Source organism: Podarcis pityusensis (genome assembly GCF_964106645.2).
Source record: "Podarcis pityusensis genome assembly, chromosome: 10".
Classification (NCBI taxonomy): Eukaryota; Metazoa; Chordata; class Lepidosauria; order Squamata; family Lacertidae; genus Podarcis; species Podarcis pityusensis.
Window position 1 is genome coordinate 48,225,276 of NC_138035.1, and position 18,036 is coordinate 48,243,311.

Genomic DNA, 18,036 nt, shown 5'->3' on the forward strand with positions numbered 1-18,036 from the left:
TCCTAATAATAATAAAACAAGCCTGTCAAAAGGAAAACACAATTACACTCTCTAAAAAACTACGGTAATCAATATTTATGTCATAAACAATAAAAAATAGACCAGTTATGCAGATAAATAAGAAATATCTTCAAGTGGAATTCACTAAAAGTAAGACATATGTGACCTTTTGTATTTTTATTTAACCACTGTGGAAGTTTAAATTTACTCAAAAGGTTATAGTACAGCCCCTTTAAGGCTGAGCAACCATAACATGCTGGATTGATATTTTTTCTTAAAAAAATGTTTATTAGTAGCGAATGTTTGAATAACTTAGGTACTTGGAGAACTAATTAGTAGTAAAATGTTCTAGTTTAGTCTTTCTATAATTTTTTTTTCCACCCTACATCACTGCCAGTGCTTCTGTCATGGGGACCATTCAGATATTTAGCCCTTCTATGCATTCTGAAGAGTTCAGGAAGAACTCTGCCCACATGGTTTTTTAGAATGTTTGTCAACTCCTTGAATTGCTGGTACTTCAAGATGGCGGGACTTTCTAGTTATAGGTATTTTTTATCTAGTTCCCTGTAGTAGGAACTAGATATTTATATTGTCAGTGTCCTTTTTACAACCCATGGTAATATAATATATTTGACAACATGTGGCGATCCATTACCAAAAACTTCCTAGTAAAAGAAAAATGAAAAGACTAAATAAGGCCTTGAATAGCTTTATTGAAATTTTTATAAATAAAACATGCGCATTTCAAATGTAAACCCAAGTGAACTCAAGTGCAGACAATTTTTTAACCTCTGTCATGCAGGAGGCTAAGCTTACATTTAAAAAAACAGAAAGCAGCTTTAAAATACCAGGATGAAACACCAGCTTTTAATATCAAAGTATAAAGCAAAGCCATGTCCACAAACCTAATTTTTTTATCCTGGTCAAATGCAATTTTAAACTTTCAAATGCTAACATAAATAAATAATTTACCAAAATGTGCACTCACAGAGTGAACTTTATTTACAATACACAATTTATAACTTATTGTATTTGATTAGTTCAAGTGAAGATCATACTTTTTGCTTTTAACAATGGTGGGACTTCAGGTAGTAGATATGTGAAGTGGGCCTCCACACTTAGGGAGTTCCTGTCAAAGGCAGTATTGTATATGAATCAACAATACATTCTTCCAACTATATCAAAGGGAAAGCAGCAAATAAAAAAAATGTTTCAAACTGTTACACTTATTTTTGGCATCCCAGACTTCTTGAACACAGTTAATTAAAATCCAATTCAAGGTATGTATGCTTTATCTACTTACTGTACAGGTTCTGACTCTTGAACATGCAAATGCCAAATCTTCTATAATAAAGTTACCTTTTTTGAGATAAGATGTAAGGCTATGGTGAATTCCACCAAGAACGCACATGAAAATTAACAGACCTACCTTTAAACCAGTTGCCCATTAACAATTTGAAGGCAAGTTATATGGAAAAGTCATCTAAGCTTGATGCACAGTCGTTACTATGAATACAGTATACTATTAAAAATCGGACCCTATTACACGGCATGTAGTTTGCAAAATTGCCAAACTACCAAAAATGGGGTGGGGTGGGGACTTTTACAGCACAATTAAAATTTTTGGACTGACACCAGATTAAAATTACGCACATCTTATAAGCAAGGTAACAGGAATTATGTTTACAAAGTAGATCCAACAAGCAATGAGGGATACTTACATTTAATTGAAAAATTCAATTCCTTAATGCAGCATGAAATCCAGAACCTGTTCCACAGCAGCAGTAAGATGAACATAATATTCTGGAAGTTTACTTATACCACAAAAGGTTAAAACACCTTTTCCAAGTTATTTTCTATCATGATTAAGTTTCTTTTTAATCAACGTTTATTTCAGGGATAAACTTGAAAATTTGGTGTTGCAAGAATACTGCTGCACTTATTGGTCACATATACTAGGCAAATTGAAGTTTGTTACATGTATATGGACACACCTATCCAAAAATAAAGGCTTGGCAGTAATATTCTTGTGGTGTTACACAAAAACCAAATCCACAAATTGTTGATAATAACTCGCATCCGAAACAAAAAATCCATAATTCATCCAAACTGCAGCAGAAATTGTAAAGGGGTTTATTTGTGATTTCCTATACGTATATAGCTTGTGAATACAAGATTGTAAAGGTAATAGGAGACAAATTCTGTTAACGTTTTCATTGTGTTTCACTTCAAGTACTGCACAAGTTAAAATGTAATAAGGATTTACATTCTGTCATCTGAAATTTCCCATCTCAGATTTTATTTTGAATTTGGTGGGTAATTTCAATGCTTTAGTAGGTATCTCCCACAAGAAAGTTTTTCTCTGTATGGCTTCTAGGTCTTCCATTAGTTAGTGTGCATACAATTTTCATTCTCTATATCGTTGTCATTCTCGTTACTGTCTTCATCACTCTCTAATGGGATGCCTGTGGCGGCAGAAGCACCTTGTTTAGTTTCCCGGTCAAGAGGAAAAAAGCCAGTTCCACTTATTGTGTCCTGTCTCTGGTAGAAGAGCACATATGCTGCTTTGGACTGCAAAATAAGGAACAACCAAGTTTTAGTATTATCTCCATTTTCATAGGTTGAAAAACAAAGGCCCAGAAAGCCGACAATGGTATTCACAGAAAGGATTCTGTATTTGTACTGTTTTTCACTACGGCACCCAAATTCATATTGGTATTTATGAACTGACATAATTAAACCTTTCCGCAACTGCTTTCTATTGAAGAACGTATTACTCATTTGGTAAGCCTTTCTAGATTTCCAAGGCTGTTCTTCAAGCCAAAGTACTAAGTACGTAACATTTTGGCATACTGCTATTTCAAATTACATTGTAAATCGGGGTGGGCAGACTTCAGGTTTGTGGGAGCTCTTTTGCTTTTTGTTTTTTAAATATAACCAACCAAAGGCAACTTTTACTCAGAGTAGATTCACTGAAATGAGTGGACCTAAGTAATGTCATGCCATTATTTGATAGGCCTACTGTGAGTAAAAATTGGTTGGATTCAACTCTCAGATTAAAAAAAAAATCATGGGACCAGAAATTTGTTCTGAGTTTAGAACAGAACTGAGCTCACAGTTCTTCCACACAAAAACCCGACTTCTGGTAATTCCCATTTCAGAAATGTAATGTGGGTGGGGTGGGGAAGTTATTTTGTCATTGCCATTATTATGTTGAGAGTCAGAAATCCTTGCTCAGAAATCCACCAGGAGATCCGTATTTAACTCCTGATTATCCCTGTTGCAAATTATTTTCTTACTAAAATATATATGCAAGTCCATGTTACGTCTTGTTTCTAGGAAAATAAAATATACTTGCCACTATTTGTTCCTCAGATGCAGTGGACACGCTACTGTCATCAAAGTAGTACCATTTTCCATCATCTTTATTTTTTGCAAAAGCAGTGTCTAGGATAGGACAAGAATATTTTCCCTTAAAGTGCTAATAACAGGCCACAATAAAGAAATGTATTATCTTATGAACAAACTAAATTACTTACAATGCCCTCCACCCATTCCTCCATAGTGGTTTGAAACTGCAATCAAATTATAGCGGCAAGGCCCAGCATTTGGATTAATAAGGAATTCCGACATATCCAAATCACTGTTTCAAAGAAAGTATCTCATTAATTCTGGATTTATATTCAAGAACTGGTTGCAGGTTTTACATCTGATTTCAACACAACTGAGACAAAGCACTCACTCCAAACCTTATGCAAAGCAACAGATGTAGGTCTTTTAACTGGTACGTATTCATCAAGGCATTTTCATACACACTTATATTTACTGGGCGTCCTTGTTAAAGAAGAAATGGGAGAAGCCAGCCTATTTAGTGGTTAGAGTGTCAGACCAGGACTAGAAAGAACAGCTAAATTAGGCATAGGCAAACTCTGACCCGCCAGATGTTGTTGAACTACAATTCCCATCATATCTAGCTAACAGGACCAGAGGTCAGGGATGATGGGAATTGTAGTCTCAAAACATCTGGAGGGCAGAGTTTGCCTATGCCTGAGCTAAATCCATGATGCTCACTTGAGCCTATCTCAACAGGATGTTGTGAATATAAAAATGGGATCTGGAAGAGCAATGTATTCTACCTTGAGTTCCGTGGAAGATAGAAATGTACTAAATAACTAAAATCAAGCAATCCTCAAATATTAACTGCTCATTCATGTAGAAAGCTTTTAAAGGGGCATTTTTACTCTAGGCAACACTATCAATAAGAACTTTCTTCCAAGCCTTACTGAAGTCACAACTGAAAATGTATTTAAGATTAGAATGATAGGACCGTACATTAATATCTGAGGAATTGTTTGGACAGAAACTAATTAGCAGGGTAGCCCACTGCTAGGAAAACACAGGGGTCATTTTTAATTTGGAGCAGTGAAGAGCAGGTTGTGCAACATCAATGAAAGCTATGTTACAGCACTGAAAATGTCTTAGCTGTAGTAACCTTGACTGTAAGCAAGGCAAATGCAACTTATGCTAAGCAAATTATTCTTTTAGGGCACCTGGAAAATGCTTTGTTGTGTTCACAGTGAGTTAAGCCTGCATAATCAATAAATTAAATAAATAAATCAAAACAAAACAGAAAAAAACTAAACTATTTAATTGTTGTTAAATATGGTTTTCTTACGTTATAGGGAAGTCAACCAAAGTATCCAACTTATCTCTCATGTATCTGCTGTAAGAAAAACGTTTTAAATGCACTACCAGTACTGGTGGCAGCGACCACAAGTCTAGCTTTTTGGTAGCTTGCTGGTGTTCTTTACAATTTGGGCAATACCTACAAGAAAAACACATTTCAAGTCAAAGTTTTGCGTCACAGTGAAATTAAAACATCATGTAATTAATGCTTCTCCATGACTGAGTAAAGCTCGTCTTGACAAATACGAAGGTATTCTTTAGATCGGGGGCTGGCAACCTGTGGCACTCCAGATTCCATCCTGACAGAGGCTGGTGGGGTTTGGGAGTCCAAGGACACATGTTCCACACATCGGCTTTAGGGCCTATACTTAATAAACTAAACATCTACTTATTTAAATTCATGATCCTAATTAACAGTGTGATCTGGAGAGATCCCCTGCTTCTGTTTCTTCTGAAGCCTATGCAAACGGAATGCTTTACCACTCCTAATAGGGTTAACATAAAAGGTGATGGGTAAATGAATGACTAATCCTAGCTCTTCAGACATAAGTTATTTCTGGCCTGCATATTGGCTCTGCTCAACCTTCGCCAGCTGGTGCCTTCCAGATGTTTTGAAATACAACTCCTGTCAATCCCTGTAAATATGTCCAAAACATATGAAAGGCATCAAGCTAGCAAAGGTTTCTCTAGCTCTTAAGCATATCTATACTGTCCAAGGCCTAAAAAACACACGGGGGAAGTTGCATTTATAACTGAAGTCTTTATGGATTTGAGTCACATATGTCCCGTTAGATATTTTCAATTTTTTTCTTAACAAAAAGGAGAAGATTTAGGCTCATGTGTTTCTTGCCTCACTTCTCTCGCTAATGGAAGAAATATGTGGACCCATCTCTCCTAGCAAGAATTCTTTCAAAGTGTTAATTCTAACATGCAATATAGCAAGCTTTCACTTGGCTTTGGTATACGTTTTAAAAAGAAAAGCCTGACTAGTTTTTCAGATACCTTTTAATTGAGTAACTTTTTAAAGAAATGTAACTGATATTATAGTTTGAAGTCTTGTCACAGAAGAAATATTTTACTCCAATTTATCCTAAATAGAACCCAATAAGGCAGACATGTATATACAAAGTATTTTTTTTTAAAATGTGATCCCACCGAGATCTGAACATGAAATTTTGCCAGTAGCTCTTAGAAATATTAAATAATCAATAACTTTTTTGGGGAAAAATTTAATCATATAATTTTTAAAATCCCTTTAAAAAATGTTAAATTTTGTCACTTAAATTTAAATTTTAAAGTAAGTGCATCATGTGACATATCATATTAAAGTCCATGAAGAGATCGGTGTTTTTAGTTTTGACGTATCTCAATTCTAGGCTGAGCTTTTAAGGTTTTTCTGTAGTCTGGCAAGGCCAAAATTGTCAATTTCTAGAAATTTCAAACCCTCATAACTCACAAACGGGACGAGATTTTTTTAAAAATAAAATTTTAGATTTAAACTGAGTTTTGATCAGTCAAAAAGTGTACAAAATATTAAGAAAATTGAATGACACAAGATAAAAAAGTTGAATCACTTGATATGGAATGACCCTGGTAGGGGACCCCATACTTGAGGCTTAGCCCTCTTTAGAGCAGGACTTGAAACTGAAGCTGGGGTAAAATTTGAGCCTCTTGCATTGTCAGGGATACAATCTGATGAGTGCTGTGCAATCTCCCCCCTCTAACCCCTTTCCTTCTACCCATTCACACTCATTAAGCAATTGCTCTTACCATGGGTCTTCAGCACCTAGCTTTTCCTTTGTTGTGAACAATTCAATGCAATCTTTTAATTTCACAAAGGGCTTTTTGGGAGGTCTATATTCCACGCTCTCATGTTTTTCAAAATCCTAAAGAGAAGTATTTCTTGCGTTAAGAGAACAAATAAAACAAAACTCATTTTAGTGATGTTGTCTTACTATAAAACAAGGTCTACAAGCTCCCAATTCTGGAAAAGCTAACCCAAATGGAAAACAAACTTTCCCTATATTGAACTATGCTAAATTATTTCGAAAGAATTTACCGTTCCCTAGGCTTGGTGTCCTTTTGCCCTGTTTTGGAATATGTCTGATTTGGGGGGGAGCATTTAGGACAACCCCCAAAATCAAATGATGGCGCAAAGTGATTTCTGCTGGTTTGGGTGAGAGGGAGCTTACTATGCTGGTACAGAAGGTGAAAGCAAAAAAGAGGGAAGAATCTTCTCTGCTACCAGATCAATAAGCTCCGTTCCCTGAAATCCTTTTGAGTTCTCAAGTTGTGGCCCCTGAGTTGGATGCCCCCAGTTACCCACCTCTGAACAGGGTGGCGAGTTAGGGATGGCCATTTCAGCCTACTCCTTAATTCAACCAGAATATTATTATTTTTTACAAAAAATCACATACCTCAGCAGCATTTTCATCGAAGAATCGCTTTTTATATTCGGGGTCCCAATCCAAAGCCAAGAAAGATCTTTCTAAACAGAAGAGTAGAAACCTCCTTTAAAAATGCTGTATTTATTTTAATAAATAATAATAATAATAGTCCTATAAGTACCAACCCAAACATATTAAGTGGCTTACATGGGTTTAAAAAAAAGTTACTTCATGAATATTTTTGTTCTGCATTTGTTTTAATCACATATATAATTTTGTTGTTTATCCTTTTAGTACATTGCCCTGGGCTTTGTACCCGCTAGATACAACGTAGGCACTTAGTAGTACACAGTCATCTCCAGATAGAATACTGTCTAAAAGGGACAAGACTTGCTAACCGTTTGCCAAGTTTGTATACACACCCATCTGATATACTATATCCAGTTTAGGTATCAATTGCAACCAAACTAAGACACAGTAGCCAAACCTCAGCTAACCATGTTTTGGGAATCTCTAGATTAGAGCTAATGTAATGTGTTAACGTTGTGATATAACGAGTTATATGCAAGACTGTCTTTGAAGACAGCTCAGAAACTGCTTTTATTCTGTAATGTTTCTATCTTTTAAAATGGTTTTTAAATTTTTTTCTAGTGTATGCTGCTCTTGGAATTTAATTGAAGGGTGGGACATAAATAATAATTGAAAAAAATGGTGCAAACCAACACAGGAAGCCTGAAAACTCGTGTATCTTTTGGGAATGGACTTAAAAGAAGTTCTCAGGGGGGGTGGGGAAAGCCTCCTTGTGCCTTTTGATACCACTGACCATAGTATCCTTCTAGGCCAGGGGTTGTCAACCTGGTCCCTACCGCCTACCAGTGGGCATTTCAGGATTCTAGGTGGGCGGTAGGGGGTTCTACGGCACAAGCTGAATCCCCCTTCCATCGAGCACTGGTGGGTGGTAAGGAAATTTTACCATCAAGAAAGATGCATTAGTGGGCAGTAGGTATAAAAAGGTTGACCCCTGTTCTAGGCTGTCTTCCCAGAGTAGGACTTGGAGGCACAGTCTTAGGGTGATGGTGGTCCTTGCTGGAGCCGTTGGAAGACTACTGCTTCAACCCATAGAACAAGTTATTTGGACCACCTACAAGCACATGAACCTGCCCATGACTCAAAATCAAGTGTGGGAGGCCTGATCTCGCACCTTTCACTGTGCTCAAACAGCTTGGCAAGCACCTGATACAGGGCTTTTTCAGTAGCGGCCCCATACTTCTGAAGTTCCCTTACTCAAGAACCATGCTTGGCCCCATCCCTTGCGGGCTTTCTGTGGTCCCTAAAGACGTCCTTATTCCACCAAGCTTTTTATTTTATTTTACTGCTGGTTCTCTATTTTCAATTTTATCTCCATTTTATTATATGACGGTTTGATTTTTTTTTATCGTAATCAGCATTCAGGAGCTTGCCCCAAAACAAAGGATAAAAATAAACAGCAAAGCAACAAAATACACAGAACATTTTAACAGGAAATGTTAACAACAGAATGGAGTAGAATCAAAGCTACCCCACTATAAAAAACAACAACTTACCATCTAGCCTAAGTTGCCTGTCATCAAATCTAATATGCCTGGTGTCATCTTTAACATAATTGATGTCAGTATTGCCTAAACTATTAAACTGGAATGTGAACAATCGCTTTTTGTGCCCTATAAGTTGATCTTTGCAGGAGTCCTCTGTGCATAATCCATTCTCGGAATCATTGTCCCCTCCAACAGAGTCTTCTGACTGGCTGTTTTCATTTTCAGAAGGAAGTTCCTGATCCTGGCTGGATTCATCATCTTGTTCGTCAGTTTCCATTTCACCTGGGATGGAGGATATAGCGGCACCGCCTGTCATTTACACAGAACGTTACACATCTCACATCATTGTGAATTTAGTTCTCCCTTTTGGTTCCTGCTTCAGTGGATCTCCCGCCCTTCCACCCTTTTTTCATACGTTTGACATCTTGGCCTTGCTATGGACCTTGGTTGGTCGCCTGTTGAGGGGGCCTGGTAGGAATTTTTCCACTTGGCAAATTGGCACCAGCCATGTGGTTTTCGCCTACCTCATAGCAATCGTCACAACTTTGTAGGGTTTGGCAGTTAGGCATTGGTAAAACCTGGTTTATGGGAGGGCAGGTTGTGGCCATCACCTGCCCCTCCTCTTTAAGGGTATTCCGTTAAAGGGATCCAGGGCTGTGGATCTCATCCAAAGCCCGGGTATGGGCTAGGGCCATGCCACAACCCCATCTGGGACCCTGGGGGAGCTCTTAGTTGATGTACATCATCAGTGCTCCCCTTACTGGTGGTTGACCCTTACCGGACTACCTGCATGGCGGGCAGGAGTCAGATATAGTCGGTTCAATTCCAGTGCCTAAGCCAATGCCACTCATATGCTGCATTCTGTAACCAATAAAGTTGTGGCCTTAATTAGCCCATTAACCTAAAAGACTGGTGTCCATGTGTTTTCTTATTCAACAAATGGGGGAGGGCTCAGGGCCTTGACACGCAAGAAATATGGACCCACCACAAGTGTTTTGTCTGTTTCTGTAATGTGGTTCCTGAGATCCAAAAGTGCTAGAGATTTAATGGGAGGTTTACAACAATCAAGGCAGGTTTCAGAGCACCTTTCAAAACTGAACCAAAGCTTTAGGCAGCTATTGATAATTCAGGTCTTACTTGGGGATCCTTCTTCATGAATTCCATTTGGGCCATTACCATTGATACCATTGTCCTTGCAGCACTGCAAGGATGCTTCGGTGTCTTCTGTTTCAGTAGAAGTTTTCACATATCGGCTGGAACACATCAATTGTTACACAATTTTTTTTAAAAAATATTTTTTTAAAAAAATGTTTCATCATTTCCCCAAGTAACAAATAGTGAAACATCTTAAGACAAAACAAAACAAGGTGATGCACAATATAACTTTCCTCCCATCCTCCATGTGAGCAGTACTCCTCTTTCACGAAGCTGTGTAAGAGAACAATAACTGCTATTACTGTAGAAACACAAGCGGTTACTATACCAAGCTATCCTTCCGAAATATTTTACATTTATTCTAACTCGTTAGTGTATTTGCAAGGAAAAAAATTAAAAGGATCAGGCACAATTGTGACACTAATGGTTGTGCAACTATGGCCAAAGTCCAGGGCTCCACCCAAAACAATCCAAACAGCTTACATAATTATAGATGCTCCTTTTATTGTTCTTACTTTTAAAATATATCATTGTCTGCAACAAAATGATGCTTATTCCCAAATAAACATGTTTAGCAGAGAAGCACTAGAAGTTTTCCTTAAGCCATCATGAAGATTGGATTAAAGTGAATCTGCATATGCTCAGACTATTTACTTCTTTACTGTTTTTTGTTATCCCTCCCTGCCCCCTCTAACATATCAGGAGTGTAATGAATGGTAAGCAGGGAGGATCAAAGGTCTTTTTCAATTGTGATCATCCCTGCTAGCTTTAGCTTTGTTCTGGCATCCAGGTGACCTAACACAGCCCTGCGTTTCCTTCATGGCGTCTAGGTTAGCAATGTCCAAATATGTGACATACATTCTTAGTGCAATTAGGAGTGCATTCCCAGCATTTCTCTTGTACGCTTACCACATTCTCAAAAGCAGAAGATTATACAGCTTATCTTCAGTATTGTTTCTAGGCACTGCTATAAGGAAAGGCTGACCAAAATGTGTGGAACCACTGTGGTGGCTGTAACCGCTGTGCCGAAACTTCTCCCTTAAACAAACTGGAATCACAATTTGCTCCGTGTCTTCAGTTCTGTTGATGCCAATTTCAAATCTAAGGCAGAATACAGACCCACACAATTAAACATAGTGACATAAATCACACAATTTTGCCAAGCAGTCAATGAAGGAACGTCTCCACCCCCATCGTTCAGCCCAGACACTGAGAACCAGTGCTGAGGGCCTTCTGGCAGTTCCCTCATTGCGAGAAGTGAGGTTACAGGGAACCAGACAGAGGGCCTTCTCGGTAGTGGCGCCCGCCCTGTGGAACGCCCTCCCTTCAGATGTGAAGGAAATAAGTAGCTATCTTATCTTTAAAAGACATCTGAAGGCAGCCCTGTTTAGGGAAGTTTTTAATATCTAATGCTGTATTGTTTTTAACACTCGACTGGAAGACGCCCAGAGTGGCCAGGGAAACTCGGCCAGATGGACGGGGTATAAATAATAAATTATCATTATTATTATTTAGTAGACGAAACCACATGAAATTCATGACAAACGGAATACCGTTTAGATTAAGTTCGTTTTCTACTTACACATAAATGTCATCACGCTCCATAATACTACTCAGATTTTCATCCATTGCAAATATCCTATGGAACCTATGATTGTATATATCAGTAACTATCATCTAAAAAAGAAACAGAATACGTATCACTTGAATTTGCTTAGGAAGTCAGACAACATTAAACATGATCTACATTTGTCCATTGAGCACCATACCTTATCTGCAGCCACCCCAGACAAAGTTGATAATGCTGTGCAGAGATCCTGTATATTTCCAATTTTTGGAACTACTACTTTATACTAAAAAATAAAATGCAAACAGTGTCATTAATAAGAAAGCGGAAAGGCAACTTAATATAACTTCCAACTTTATACATTGATGTGACTATGAGATTGGCTATGAGAAGGAAGAAGTGCCCTAAGAAACGTATCTAGCTGAGATTTGCCAGTATAAATAAAGCTGTTGTTTATGTATATATCTAAATTTCAAAGCGTCTAATTCCACACATGGAAAGGGGAAGAATTTTGATTAGAACCAAATGGTTCAAACTAGTTAGGAAATTTCATAGGATCCTATGAACAATCGGTTACTGGGCAACCACAGATTAAGCAGGCAAACCTATATTTAGCCAAACTAAGAGGCATCCGTGCTAAATGCCAAGTGCTGATTCTTACTTTCTTTTTAATATTCAAATTTCGGAATATTATTGGTTAAGCCAAACTCAGTTTTCTACTGTGGAAAACCAGAGATTCCAAAATAATTTCCACCTTTCCAGTTACCTAGAACTTGGTGCAACTAAGGTCTCCATATAGAAAGGATAGTTGATCTGCTATAAATCACCACATTATTTCCCCTTAAAAATACATTTTCATAGCCTATGAGCTCAGTTGACTTTGACATACTGAGGTAAGGGTCACCCAGAAGCCTAGGACACCAATCTCTGATAGCTTGTGTGTGTGTTGCAGGGGACAACTGTAACGCTGCATTTTGGATGTAAGGAGCAGGCCATGTCCCATCTCAAAGCTGTCATCTTCCAACTTGCATTTTCTTTCTTGCCTTCCAAACACACCCAGCTCCTTTCCAGCCTGTAGTAAAGCATTACCATCTTTCTTCGTTGTAGATTTCACTTATAAACAAGTGCTATCATCTACTAGATCATCTGATGATCACCCTTTTTTATTGCTTGTGTTTATGCATTGTGTGTCTATTTATAAATTCTGCCTCCTTGAGAAATTATATGTCAAACAAGTCAATTTAATGAACAAAAGCAGATATTCATCAATGTAGAAAATAAACACACACACGCTTAGCTTGCACTATTTATAATGGTTGTATCTGGTCACTATGGCAGCAGAATTTTTTAACGCAGGCAAACGATGCAGGTTTGAGATACATACACAATGAACAACTACGATCAGTGTTCGAAACTCCCATTGCTCTAGGTGCATTTTGCAATAGGGAATTTCATTAGCACAAGCCATTTCTGAGCTCTGGGCCTAATATTTCAGATTAAAACTGTGAAGTGGAAGGAAAGGAGGACCTCTTTCTGCCTCCCCACTTCCAGCTACTCTCTGAAGACTGGAGAAGAGACCCTCTTAAGAATATTAGGGGGGTGGGCAGGAGAAAGACTAGACCATGTGAAAAATAAACATAATATTTTCAGCTTTATATTATTGTTATAAAGAAAAGCGTGCCTACACGTTCTGTTGTTGCGCCCATAGCCTAGGTTTAAGGTGCCATTTAGCGCCTAGCTTTCATATCTCTGTTTCTAACACGAACTACAATCAACACAAGAATTGATTGGGCCCTAACAATAATCAAAAGGGGCTTGACTCAGAATACCTGCTACATTTCTTCTGTTCTTTTTCATAATATAAGCAGACATATCAATTTCCTTTATCAGCTGCAAGATTTTTTGCTGTAATGTGCAACTATAATTAGTACATAGCTTCAAAACAGAAATCCAATGACACAAAATGCCAGGGATTAGAGAATAAAGTTAGAACAATTTAAACACTAAAAGCAAGGAAACAAAATATTGGTCAAACGTTGCTTTCAAGGACTTCATGAACTCTGCTGCTATTCAAGGTAGTACAGGCAGAGTACACATGTCTACCATGAGGAACAGGGAATTGTTACATAAGGCAGGTATATTTAATTCACCTGAAAGAAGCAAATTACAATTTATTCCCTAGTAGACCATGAAAGTCAGAACATGTGTAAATACTATACTTCTCACCTGCATAGGTTTGGCAAGCGGATCCATTCTAACTAAATAAACTTCCAAAGTGCGTTCTTTTTTCATGGGTAGTGGAAGAGTCAAGTAACAAAAGGGGTCAAATGTTACGGAGATCTTAGCACATTCTGGACAAACTAGGGTTGATTTAAAAAGTCCGTGGAATATATCTACAATGATGGAATCGTTTCTCTTCAAATGGTTCTCCCAAGCTTCTTCAGCAACCACCTAAGTAAAAGCAAATGTTTGAAATAATGTATTTTTGCCCCCCATGAACTGTTTTATAACACCTGAATGTATTGAACAGGGCATGAGTGTGTAATGATTAGCACCAACCGACAGGGACCACATGAATTAGAAGGGCCAAGTTATTTTAAGCAAAGGGCATTAGAAAACACCATGAAAGGCAAGAATGGTAGGGCTTCCTCAAGTTAGCAGAAAGCTGGGATATGGCATTTACCACCTCCCAATTATCTGGAGCTTTTATTATGAGAAACATCCAAATGTTTTTCATACAGAAAAGGCTCAAGGAAATAAAACAGCTGCAGAGTAACCCAGACTTAGATTGTGTCTCTCTTCTATATTAAAGCCACTCTAATACTACTAAGAATGTAAGAGATACTGCTATCTTATCTAGCATTCCGTTCTCATAGTAGTCAACCAGATACCCTTGGAAAGCCCCCCCCCCGCCCCCCAAACAGGACATGAGACTAGCGAAACAATACCACTGATTCATGATTCACAAGCAACTGGTATTCAGAGGAATACTGCCTTTGGTTCTGGAGGTTCTATAGTCATCATGACCATAGCACCTCAGTCTACTTGCTTTTTTATTTGTCTCTAAGTCGCTCTGGGAGCGGGGCACAAATGCTTTAAGTAAACAATTTCCTGTATAGGAATGTCAAGGTATTAAAAGGAAAGTCTTCAAGTATCAGTGGAAACTAGAGCCTTGGCTAAGATTTCTATTACAGTAATAAAACTACCAAATATTTTAAATGGAATTAGCCCTTTCGAAATACAGTGGTACCTCGGGTTACAAACGCTTCGGGTTACAAACTCCACTCACCCAGAAGTAGTACCTCGGGTTGAGAACTTTGCCTCAGGTTGAGAATGGAAATCACGCGCCGGCGGCGCAGCAGCAGGCCCCATTAGCAAAAATGCGCCTCAAGTTAAGAACGGTTTTGGGTTAACAACAGACCTCTGGAATGAAGTAAGTTTGTAAACCGAGGTACCACTGTAACTTAATGCCCCCCTAAGCAGTCTGCCACTAACCTATAGGTTTCAATTTCTACTCTCTTTGTTAAATTCATCTACAGTCATACCTTGGTTTTCGAACAGCTTAGTTCACGAACAACTCGGAACTCGAACATCGCAAACCCAGAAGTAGGTGTTCCAGTTTGTGAAATTTGCCTTGGAAGCCGAACATCCGGCGCGGCTTCCAATTGGCTGCAGAACGCTTCTGCAGCCAACTGGAAGTTGCGTCTTGGCTTCCGAATGTTTTGGAAGTCGGACAGACTTCCGGAACACATTCTGTTCTAAAACCAAGGTACAACTGTACTGGCAAGCACTCCTTTGTGGAGTTCACAGCTTGCTTGTTCTTTAACAAGATCACTCAAAGCTTAACTTATGTCCAGCTGGTTCGCTTTTGTCTATCAACAAAGTAAAAGTCACAACTGTGAAAAGCGGCAACTGCCTTTTTTGAAAAATCAATAGTATACACATTCTGCTTCAGTTTCATTAGTTCATTTTAATTACCTTTGAGAGTTTAAGTAATTGTCTGAGTTTGGTGACAGCAATATAGTACAGTGGTACCTCGGGTTAAGTTCCGGAGGTCCGTTCATAACCTGAAACTGTTCTTAACCTGAAGCACCACTTTAGCTAATGGGGTCTCCTGCTGCCGCCGCGCCGCCGGAGCACGATTTCTGTTCTCATCCTGAAGCAAAGTTCTTAACCTGAGGTACTATTTCTGGGTTAGCGGAGTCTTTAATCTGAAGCATATGTAACCTGAAGCGTATGTAACCTGAGGTACCACTGTATGCCTCTTTGAGTTCTATTCCAAATTTCAGCTGCTTATGGGTTGACAATATATTTTTATATACTTTTGGATTAATATTCTAAATATATTGCAATGAAATCAACATTTACCTTATCAGGCCTACCATCAGCATCTTTTAATTGAATATAAGGCTTTTTCCTAATACGATTCAAGTCTTCATGTAGGCCATCAAGAAGAAAGGCTAGAAGTTCTTGGCAATCTTGTTGCTGATATCCAGAAAACTGTGGTGCGAATCGTCCTACCTGTGTCTAGAGATAACACCACAAGATTACTATGCTGGTGCCACTTGACATGATGTAACTGAGCTTTAAGAACAGATGGTAAAAATATATTCTCTCTCGCATAGTTTGTTAAAATACACTATTGAAGTAGTGTGCAGTAGGACTTGGGGGCAAGGAAAGGGGATTGCTGTTGACTATAGGAATTATTTCCCCTCTGAGATTAAGAGTCTCATCTCTACCAACTGAGCTACAGAGAGAACAGAAATTGGCTAGATATAAGTGTCTAGAGAAAGACACAAGGAGAGCAACAACAGAATTAAAACATTTTAAATGTATTTCAGTGTCCATTGATTCATTTAAAAAATAATAATAAAGAAAACATTCAATTAATACATTTCCACTTTTTAACAGTCTCACTCTATTGCAAAGTCATATACCATCTATAAACACAAATCTGAACATACCAGGACCTACTTCTTACCTTAAATGCTCTTGGAGTGACATAACTGTATTTTCCTGACCACATCTGTTTAATGAGTTCTGCATAAGATTTTGCAATTTCACCCCGCATTCCTAAAGGATTGTCAAAATTCAGCTCTTCTTGATACTTATCATTGAGGAAGTATTCTGTGAGTGGAGGGGTGTTGCTCAGACACTGTAAACAAATGTAAATGAAATACTATGTATACAAGACAGGCCTAGCCATTTAATTCCAACCTCGGTTTTTATGGTTTTCTATCAAGTCCCCATTTCTTTTTCACACTCGTCACATAGCACTACAAAAGTATTATGTAAGCTTAACGAGGCAACTGGTTTTCCAAAGCCTATAGTTTATCATTGCTTATATAACTAAATAAATTTAGCAGGATTCCAGCTATGTTTTTGTCTGCCAATAGCCATTCTGTATAAAAGAGTTTAAAGAATGCACAACAATAGAATCGGAAACATGGCATTTACCTATATAAATTCAACTTTGGGTTTTTGATATTATTCTACGAGCAACTCTTTTTTATCATTTAAAAACCCTTTCCAACCTAATAAGCACACTGAAACATCTACCTGAATTGCCGAGTTCATGAAACATGTATTTCCCAAGTTACTTAGGCCACAGAGGCCAGGCTGTTCATTGTGCCTTCCTGGCTCTGAGTAGTCATAATTCTTATAAGCAGTGTATGAGGGGAGGCAATAATTTGAGTTTTTCACACTGGAAGAAAACAGAACAGTTCACAATGTAGTTGCATTATCTGTAGCTGTGATGTATATGTATAATTGTACATTTACATAGTAAAATACAAATAAATGGCTGTCTAGATTAAGTAAGTACTGTATGTGTAGCTGAAGAATGCCAATTCTGTACTTGAAACTCAGTTAGAAAAGGCCCTTAAGCTCTTCCACCACTTAACCTCTGGGGGGGGAAACAACACAATCCTTATACCTTGGTTCCTGAACGGGTTAGTTGTCAAACAAATCAGCTCCTGAATGCCACAAACCCGGAAGTAAGTGTTCTGGTTTGCGAAAGTTTTTGGGAAGCTGAACATCTGACGCAACTTCTGCTTGAGTGCAGAAAGCTCCTGCAGCCAATCAGAAGCCGCGCCTTGGTTTTCAAGCAGCTTTGGGAGTTGAACAGACTCCCGGAATGGATTACGTTCGGGAACCAAGGTACTACTGTACAGGCTGCTACCTTTGCTCTCTTTCTACCCTTGAACAACAAGAACAGATCCACAGCTCACTTAGTTATTCATTTTTCAAACAAATTTAACACATTCAGACTTTAGGCATGAACAGCAACAATATAGAGCATATTTATTTTACATTTTGCTACCGTTAGAAAGAAACAAGAAAAAAATGGAATAGCAAAATTATATTTCAATTACAGGTAGAAGTTGCGATATCCAAGGCCACCACTGGCCCAATGCAATGAGGATCTATTTTTGGATTCGCCACTAGGACAGCATGAGCCAGCAGACTGCGGAAGGCAGCCTGGAGTGACAAAGAATGTGTACAATGCCTTTTAGTAATGCATTTTAACTCGCATTATTATAGCCTTCTTTGCCTGCATAGAACAGACTCCTAACAGGAAACATGCTTGCTAATTGAAGGGTAATGTACTTAAGGAGGTCTAAAATAAGCATACTTAAGAGAAATGAAAGGGCAAAAATATCACAAT

The 18,036-nt window shown here is 38.2% G+C and overlaps 1 protein-coding gene across 4 annotated transcripts in view; it reads right to left on the reverse strand.

Moving 5' to 3' along the window:
• Positions 1-693: 693 nt before the first annotated feature.
• Positions 694-18,036, reverse strand: part of USP15 (ubiquitin specific peptidase 15) — a 51,931-nt gene continuing 34,588 nt past the window's right edge. For 2 of the 4 annotated variants that reach the window (XM_081022311.1, XM_081022313.1), the window contains 15 exons: positions 16,929-17,073; positions 16,351-16,524; positions 15,738-15,896; positions 13,596-13,820; positions 11,572-11,655; positions 11,385-11,479; positions 10,712-10,903; positions 9,785-9,900; positions 8,657-8,956; positions 7,104-7,174; positions 6,457-6,572; positions 4,676-4,825; positions 3,540-3,643; positions 3,359-3,447; positions 694-2,571 (listed from right to left, as the gene is read on the reverse strand). In XM_081022311.1, coding sequence (XP_080878437.1) covers positions 2,386-2,571; positions 3,359-3,447; positions 3,540-3,643; positions 4,676-4,825; positions 6,457-6,572; positions 7,104-7,174; positions 8,657-8,956; positions 9,785-9,900; positions 10,712-10,903; positions 11,385-11,479; positions 11,572-11,655; positions 13,596-13,820; positions 15,738-15,896; positions 16,351-16,524; positions 16,929-17,073 — 2,206 coding nt within the window. In that variant the 3' untranslated portion in view covers positions 694-2,385. The remainder of the gene's footprint in view (positions 2,572-3,358; positions 3,448-3,539; positions 3,644-4,675; positions 4,826-6,456; positions 6,573-7,103; positions 7,175-8,656; positions 8,957-9,784; positions 9,901-10,711; positions 10,904-11,384; positions 11,480-11,571; positions 11,656-13,595; positions 13,821-15,737; positions 15,897-16,350; positions 16,525-16,928; positions 17,074-18,036) is intronic. The other 2 variants (XM_081022312.1, XM_081022314.1) reach the window with 1 other exon arrangement.